Here is a 9,233-nt window from a genome sequence, read left to right as displayed (position 1 = left end):
TCCTTGGCTAACGCGCTGAGCGGTCTTGATATCGTTTATCAGCCGAACGACGAGTACGAGGAGCGTAAGCAGAGCGACCAGAACACCTGCCAAAAGCAGAGTAGGAACCATCCTCTGCTACCAGTGTAACAGGTTTAATCAAACTTGAAAAGTAAGAGGCCTGGTTGAGCGTGCCTCGACCAGTTATATGCAAAATGTGATAGTATACATGTGGCAATGGCGCCAATAAAGGTGCTAATAGACAGGCGTAAGACGCACGAGGTGCGAGGGAGTGTAAAGTTATAGAGAACAGGGGAAAACTGTTACACACGCACGCTAAGGGTGACAGTCGGGGGCTTCAGTGAGGAACAGCACTTTACTGTGTATCCCCTGACTCGCTACGACGCTATTCTTGGCAAGCCGTGGCTTACAAGGAACAACCCCAGCATCAACTTCCGTACGAACGAAGTTCAGTTGGACGGTGAGCCCTTTGTTGCCAAATTGCCTTCAGCTAACCCGCCGACAGCCGACCGGCCATCTGTGGAAAGCATGTTTATCAGTGGCCGACAAGCTCGTCATGCCCTGAGGAGTGGAGCCGAGGGGTTTCTTGCATGGGTCACTGCTGCAAACGAGGAGAATCGTTCCGCGCCACAACTCCAGGAATCAGAGCAACAAGACATCCAGAACCTGCTCAAGAGGTACCAGGATTTATTTCCAGACGAGCTGCCGAATGAGCTTCCACCGAAGAGACCAGTCGACCATGAAATCCAGATAGAAGATGGAGCCAGACCACCGTCTCGACCCGCCTACCGCCTGCCGAAACCAGAGATGGACGAGCTCCAGTCACAGCTATCAGAATTACTTGAGAAGGGATTCATTGAGCCAAGTAAGTCGCCATACGGTGCACCTGTGTTTTTTGTGAAAAAGTCGGATGGTACTCTGAGAATGGTGTGCGATTGGCGAGAATTGAATAGAATTACGATCAAAAACAAAGCTTGTCTTCCTAATATTGATGACTTATTCGACACGATCCAGGGCAGTGCATATTTCTCCAAGTTGGACTTGCGGTCAGGCTACAATCAAATCAGAATTCAAGACTCGGATGTTTCTAAGACGGCCATTAATACGCCGTTCGGCCACTTCCAATTTAGAGTCATGGGATTCGGGCTGACTAATGCCCCGGCCACCTTTCAGTCACTCATGAACTCTATTCTGCAACCGCATCTCCGAAAATTCGTTGTAGTATTCTTGGATGACATTCTAGTTTTCAGCAAGACCTGGGAAGATCATCAGCATCATCTTCAAACAGTTCTAGAAACACTTAGAAATAGTGAGCTGTATTGCAAACAGTCTAAATGCGAATTCGGCGTGAGAGAAGTTCTCTTCTTGGGGCATAAAATCAACGGCACATCAATTTCCCCTGATCCCAAGAAGATAAGTGCTGTGGAAACATGGCCAACTCCGTCGTCAGTAACTGATGTGAGGAAGTTTCTTGGCTTTGCAAACTATTTCCGAAGGTTCATAGATCGACACTCGACCATCTCTCGTCCATTAGAAGAAATCACCGGAAAAAATTCACGCTTTGAATGGAGCGCTGCTAGACAGAAGGCATTCGAGTCTCTAAAATCAGCATTACTCGAGGCGCCAGTGTTGCAACTGGCCGATGTTGAGAAAAGCTTCATGGTAGAAACTGACGCAAGTGACTTTGCCGTGGCGGGTGTGCTCCTGCAGCAGGGAGAAGATATGGATTTGCATCCCGTAGCCTATTGTAGTCGGAAACTGTCAGCTGCAGAACGCAACTATACTGCGGCCGAGAGGGAAACGTTGGCTGTGGTATTTGCATTAAAGTGCTGGAGAATCTATCTATTCCGCCACTTTGACCTGATGACTGATAATATGGGTGTTGTCTATTTACGAACCAAACCGACTCTCACCAAGCGTGAGGCAAGATGGGTAGAGTTTTTAGCTGACTATGACTTTACGGTCTTTCACAAACCAGGAAAGAAAAACATTGCCGACCCGCTTTCACGCCGTCCAGATCTGTTCAGTGATTCTGAAATAGGCGGGTCATCCTATCCTCCTAACATTCAGTTGAATGCCATAGAGCATACCCTAGAGATTAATCCAGACTTAGCGCAGTTAATTGTCAGCGGTTACAAGTGCGACAAGGATCTTGCTCCCATTATCAGGAGACTGGAAAATTCAAGCCATGACAATCTGCACGACCGTTACCTTCTAAATGAAACACCCGGTTATCTTTATCTCAGATCTTCACCACAGAACAGGTTATGCATTCCAAAGAGTAGCAAACTCCGACTCGCGCTGCTTCAAGAATACCATGACTGTGTGACTGCGGGGCATCCCGGTCGAGATCGCACCTATTTCAGACTCTCTAGATATTTCTATTGGCCCAGAATGGGACTGGATGTAAAGGCGTTTGTCAAGTCATGTGACGTCTGCCAACGAGTTAAAGGCGGCCAGCTAAAAACTGGTCTCTTGCAGAATTTACCAGTGCCCAGTCAGCCGTGGGCGGATATCTCGATGGATTTTATCATGGGTTTGCCTAGAACCGATACAGGTCATGATGCTATATATGTATTTGTAGACCGCTTGACAAAGTGTGTACATTTAGCACCTACTTCCTCTACTATTGACGCTAAAGGAAGTGCTGATCTGTATATTCAACATGTATTTCGACTTCATGGTTTGAGTTCTAGTATTGTATGTGATCGTGATCCAAGATTTACGGCAGCATTTTTTCAGGAATTGTTTGATCGCTTAGGAACGAAACTAGCATTTAGTACTGCCAATCACCCTCAGACAGATGGCCTAACTGAACGAGTAAACAGAATAGTAGAGGATGTGCTGAGGGCTTTTGTAAATCATAAACAAGATAACTGGGATATGCTCCTACCTCTCTGTGAGTTTTCTATCAACAGCGCTACTCAATCATCTACAGGAAACACACCGTTCTTCTTAAATTACGGTCTAAATCCCAGAGCGCCACCCGACTTCCTCAACCCTATTCAGGGAGGCAGAGATTCAGCTGATTGGTTGCAAGCAAGACAAGACGCGGTCAAGATCTCACAAGATGCGCTAGTGGCAGCTCAAGCTCGTCAGGCCTTCTATGCAGATCGGACAAGGGTCGAGGGAAAGCTGAAGGTGGGAGATTTGGTAATGGTCTACCGGGATTTCCTCCTGACTCCTGAAGCTCGGGACCGACCATCCCATAAATTACGCCCCAAGTGGTTTGGCCCCTTTCCTATAACCCATGTGGTCGGCCCGAATGCCTACAAGCTCAAGTTGCCTCATACCAGCCGCTGTCACCCGGTATTTAATGTGTCGGCACTCCGTGCCTACGAGAAGAACGCTATTCCTAATAGGAGACAGCCTACGCCTCCGCCTATCACGGACCTTGATGGTCATGCCCGCTATGTGGTGGAGAACATTCTCAGTCACCGCCGCCGGCAGAATCAGCTTCAGTACCTAGTCAAGTGGCAAGGCTACTCTGATGCCACTTGGGAGCCTGAACATTATTTGTTGGATGAATCTGGTAATGACATTGTTCCACTTCAGAAGTACAAAACCTTGGCTTCTGCCCGCTGAGTTTTGCAGTTGAACTTCTAGTTTCACCTTACACATTTGTTGAGCTTATTACACTTTATTTGCATGGAGTTTCAGTCGTCTTATTGTGTTACTTCAGTGCGAAGCCTTTTTTCGTCTCGCACGTGTTTGCGCTTATTGTACTCTATTCCACTTGAGCATTTGGGTTATAAGCTCCTTCCTCTCCATAGGAGGGGGATGATGTAACAGTTTTCCCCTGTTCTCTATAACTTTACACTCCCTCGCACCTCATGCGTCTTACGCCTGTCTATTAGCACCTTCATTGGCGCCATTGCCACATGTATATTATCACATTTTGCATATAACTGGTCGAGGCACGCTCAACCAGGCCTCTTACTTTTCAAGTTTGATTAAACCTGTTACACGAGCCGCTTACTACCGGACCTGAGAACGACAGGCACAGTGCGTAAACTGGTGCAGCTCGTCTCGGCTGTTGCATTGCTGCATTGCTGGGGGGACTCCCCTTCCGTTGGAGTCTCATGCGCTGTTGCGACGCCACAGTGTCCTTGTTCAGCCTTGGTGTTTGCTTTGTCATAACTCCTTTCCTTGCCATCGGCTCTCGGCTTCTTCCTGATCTCAAAATCTGATCATGCCAAGCCGTGTAGTAGACGATGATGATTCCGTTGGCAACCATCGACACCACAAGTTCGAGTTCGAGGACACTTGTCACCTCTGTGCCCTGTTCCCAGGCAGTGATAGCACAGGCTTAATTCCTTTGCTCTTGTCCACCGTTGGCCTGTGTCGTGTCCTTTGAAGGTGGAGCATTCCCAAATGCCATGGCTCCCGTTGCATTCTGGACAAGTGGCGCGAGAGGATATGAAAGAAGTCTCCTCGTCTCGTGCCGTCTGTCCGTCTGCCAAGTGTGTATGAGCGTTGCGCTGCTGCAACGAGCGATGGCTACTTGGGCGGGATGATGCCGACTTCTGGATACCGTCTACTATCTCCGTTGCCGTAGTCTGGAATTCAGCCTCCAGTGTCACCCATTTCAACAATGATAGCACATCCTCGGTTTGCTGGTGCTCGTACAACCAACGTTGGTACTGAGCCACCATCTGCTTCGTCAGCTTGCTCAGGAGACGGGAGAAGAATGTGCCGTTCTGTAGCTCCATGTGGCGACCTGCATCTTTGAGGTTCGCTACGGCAATCTCGAGCAAATCTGCAAACTTCTCCAGTGCTTGCGGGTTGTAGCGCTGTATCGGCTGGAATACTTCCAATGTTTCCAGCTGTATAGCCACCTGACGTCGTTGTCCGCCGAATTTTCTTTCAAGCCGCTCCAGGGATATCCTGTATGCCTCTGCGGTGTAGCCAAGCTGCTCTATTGCTCTGAGCGCCTCACCAGTAACATACTGCCGAAGCTGTAGAAGCTTAAGTTGTGGAGAGACGGGTGCAGCGTCAATGCATGCCATAAAGGCGGCCTTCCAGGTCTCGTACATCCGCACATCTCCGCTGAAGGTCGGCACAGCTACTTTCTTCAGCCTTCCAAAGACATCACTGCTGGGCAACCCAGTGCGGACGCAGGGGCCTGAAAGTTGAGGCTAGCTCCATGATGTCCTGGAAAAGATCCAACACTCAACACAGACTTGTTGCCTACATGACCACTGCTTGGGCCTGGAAGTCTGGCATGGACGCTAGCAATGGCTGACTGGTACTAGATTTGACCAGAGAAACAGGGTCCTTCACAGGTACAGCTTTTCCAGAACTAGGTATGGGTCTAGTCACACTTGAGCTTGTGACAGGTACATGCTGTGCAGTGGTAGTGGTAGTACAAGACATGATACTAGACTGTATACTGTGACTTGAACTGGGGAGGCTGGTGACAGACTCAATGGTGTGTGCAGGGGAAAGGCTATTCTCCGTTTGATCAGCTCCTTGCTCACCCGGCTTTGGACTGGTGTTGGTCTCTTCAGCTGCTGTGTCCTTGCTGTTATCAGTACTAAAGCCTCTCGGCGTCCTCCGTGACTGTGATCTTTCCAGTAGCAGTCCAGTCCTGCGATCTGTTTCCATGGTCAGCGCACTCAGGTCACTCTGCATTTGTCGTAAACCGACTCGACTAGTTGATCTACTGCCTTGGCGTAGTCCGAATTCATCCACACCCAGTAAAGGAAACGACTCCCCTCGTTCAAACTGGCTCTGTGCTGCTTGAGCCTGTCCATACTGCTTCGCTCTTGCAGTCCATAACTCTACAAACTCGTCGTATCTGTCAATCGCAGTCTGCACATCGCGATCGACTTCCTCCATTTCCTCCAAAGTCCGTATCACGTTCCTTTTATCGTTTACCGGAATTCATATTTTCTTTTTAGCTCGGAAAGCACTGCTGTTAATGCTTGCTCACAGCAGCGCAGCTCATCGTAAAGGTGTCCTGCACCCACAGCGTCGACCTCATCGTCGCGCATTCCTATCGTCAACCCACGTCGGGTATTCGTTAGATTGCGTTTCAGTTGTATCTTATCACTTTTCAGCTTCATGATCAGGCTCTCCATGCCTTCCGTAGGTTCACCAGAACCAGCACCATCCTCTCCGGTCGGCTCTGACATCGATGCCGCCGTCGCTGTCTCAGTCTCAGCACTATATCAAGGCTGCCCAGCAATTTAAGCTTGCCTCCATCCCCTACACCTTGCAATGAATGCTCTGTCTGACTTTTCCCGTCCACACACCACGTCATTTACTCTTCTCTGCGTGCTTGTGCGCTTATGAACTCTTTGTGTTCCCTCTGTTGACGCTTCAAAATCGCTCTATTGACACTGCCAAATCGCTCTGTTGACGCTACAAAATTGCTTATCATCTCCCTCCCTCCCTCCCCCCTCTCTCTCTCTCTCTCTCTCTCTCTCTCTCTCTCTCTCTCTCTCTCTCTCTCTCTCTCTCTCTTTCTCCCCGTAGCTCTCTCCCTTTTGAAATTCGCTTCCATAGAATTGGGCACCATTGCCCGTTTGACCTTGCGAAGCAAAATAAAAATCAACAACAACAACAACAACTATATTCTCCGTATGCACTACTTTTCTCTCGTTCTTCCTCCATGGTTGGAACTATTTTTGAACTCCAACCTCGGAACTAAATTTCTTCGATCGAAACGTGTATCAACTATCAAACCATCCTCTGCTACCAAATGGTGTTTCGCTAGGCTTCTGCCGCACGCAGTCCCGTAATGGGCCGTATACCAAGCTCATACTCGACGGAGTCACTCACAACACGAAAGACTTTATGGTTGATTAGAAGTAGAACGCCATGTCACGAACCGACTATTTCGTTCCAAGAAACTACATGTCCAAAGAAAAACTCTCTAGAAACGAAAAGCAGCGCAGCCAAACAAAGGTACAGCTAAAAACCTCATGCCGCACGCACAAGAACACAACAACCAAAAAGGCTACACGGTGCCAAGGCTGGCTCAGCGAAACCGACCGCAACGGAACCTAAATGGTAGCCCGCTGTACAAATTCGATATTACCGTACATCAGGCATCAAGGTGCCCCCATGGGGAGCACATGAAGACAGTAAGATGCCAGGAGATAAAGGTCAAAAAAAACTCTCCCATGGTGCTTGCTGTGTACGCCGATCCCGAGACCCTTGGTCGGGGAGTCCACTGCATCTCACCAGCGCAGCTCATGTAGCGCCTACATGTCCCATTGTTGTCTTTTTTGTTTCGTCTTCGTTTTGTCTCCCGCTCTTCCGTAGGTATGTGCAATGTGATAAAAAAAAAAATTATCACTCCCCTCTCACGTGACCGCGGACTCCTGCATATACACTCACACAATAACCACACAACTGTTTGGGGATAGCGCGCTTATTGTATTATGCCAAACTTGACACGCTGAGTCCAGCTTGAATCAGCTGAGTCCCTAACTGCAATTTACTGCTCTAACGTGAAGCCGTGCCTGGAAGAAGGGAAAGAGCAAAAAAAGAAAAAAAATTCTGGCCTTCTGCAAGCAATAGCAAGTAATGAGTGACGGCTGTGTAAAGTCGCACAACCATGCAGTCGACCGGATGATGGTGAGTGTCCGGCACACATCTTGCTCTGCTGCTCCACCTGCGCATACCTGATACGGTGGTGCGCTTACGGGCGGGCTGCCTGGGCCCCAGGGGTGGTCGTTAGCCACAGGCTCAACCGCACATGTATCTCTTGCGGGTCAACCCTGACCACCTTCTGGCGGCCTGGAGCTGCCGTCCGGGCACCTTCCTGGCCGCCAGATCCTGTGTCAGCTTGAGGGCGTCTACCAAGGGCATTGCCATGAAGGTCTGCTAGGCTTTCCCCTGGTTGGTATCTCCTGCTGGTGCTGGGCACTACTGAATACGCTGACGACTTGTCAGCTTCCGCGGGTAGTGTTCGCACGGGGGGATACCTGGGCGCCCCAAGCCGGGCAGACACCAGCCGAAGGGCTGTCGTGTTGGATACAAGTGTGACTAGCTACCCGCCCGGTACTATGGACACCTTCGCCGGGCACGGACGGTCTCACATTCATAGTTTGCGGTGCAAGTGTAATGGGTAGCCGAGTGGTAGGCGCGGTGAAATCAACAAGAATTACTTTTATTCTACTTTCAGGTACACACCTGAGATATAATCGTTAGTGAAAGAAGAAGCGGCAAAATAAATAACTTTCTCTCCGGTGCTCACCTAGAGGTTGAATCCTTATTCTTCGAGTTAGCTTTCATTGCTATCCAATCTAATCTAATCTTCTCTTCATCAAAACAGAAATGCGCAGCCGCTTTTATGCAGCAGACGCCGTACGCTTACATACGGAGTTACACTAAATATACATCAGGCAAAGCTCCGCATTAGTTCCGTACTGCTTCCGTATTGGTCGGGCAGGGATACTACACCCTCCCTTCCTACAGATTATCACGCCCTCGTGATTTTCAAAAAATTAGTGAAGAGTTACGAACACAGCGTCAACCGGAAGATGGCAAATTATATCGGAAATGATAACGTTTAGAGTAGACAGAAGAAATGAACTGATAACAAATCATAAAGTAGAAGCACACCAGGTTTACACGATCTCACGGGGTCAAAAGGGGAAAGAACTGTCCTCCAAATAGGACCTGAAAAACCACAGCACTCTTGCTGCACAACGCTGGCACAACCCGCCAGGAACATCGCAGGTCAAAAACCGAACTGAATACACTATACCTATTATAGCAATAAAAACTGCTTTATGGCAGTTTTCTAAAAAAAGTTATTGTGTTCTAGTCCATGGACCCCGTCTAAAAAGTAAGAAATTAACGAAATGTGATAGCCGAAAATTAAAATTTCACACAAAACCTCACAATAATCACGACACTTTCAACACTTGTACATGTACATGCATATGAAAGAGGACCACGAGGGGAAAAGGTCGTCTCGCATTCTGTGTGTGATTATTGTGAGGTTTTGTGTGAAATTTTAATTTTCGGCTATCACATTTCGTTAATTTCTTACTTTTTAGACGGGGTCCATGGACTAAAACACAATAACTTTTTTTAGAAAACTGCCATAAAGCAGTTTTTATTGCTATAATTTCTTTTGGTTTTTTTTTGGCTATTAGGATATAATTGTGTCACCAATGGAATGCCCAAATAAATGATGGCCTACATGTAGCGCCTCTACATGTTATTATTATTATTATTATTTTATTTTACTAGGGTGTTTCCCACAGACCTAT

General features: G+C 48.1%; 1 protein-coding gene across 1 annotated transcript; it reads right to left on the bottom strand.

Moving 5' to 3' along the window:
• Window positions 1-4,190: 4,190 nt before the first annotated feature.
• Window positions 4,191-5,009, bottom strand: LOC135813469 (uncharacterized). The gene has a single exon (XM_065326562.1). The coding sequence runs from the start codon at window positions 5,007-5,009 to the stop codon at window positions 4,191-4,193; it is 819 nt and encodes a 272-aa protein (XP_065182634.1).
• Window positions 5,010-9,233: the final 4,224 nt, after the last annotated feature.

The sequence above is a fragment of the Sycon ciliatum genome, chromosome 4, assembly GCF_964019385.1.
Source record: "Sycon ciliatum chromosome 4, ocSycCili1.1, whole genome shotgun sequence".
Classification (NCBI taxonomy): domain Eukaryota; kingdom Metazoa; phylum Porifera; class Calcarea; order Leucosolenida; family Sycettidae; genus Sycon; species Sycon ciliatum.
The sequence above is the reverse complement of the archived record's forward strand: the minus strand, read 5'-3'. Positions and strand labels throughout refer to the sequence as shown.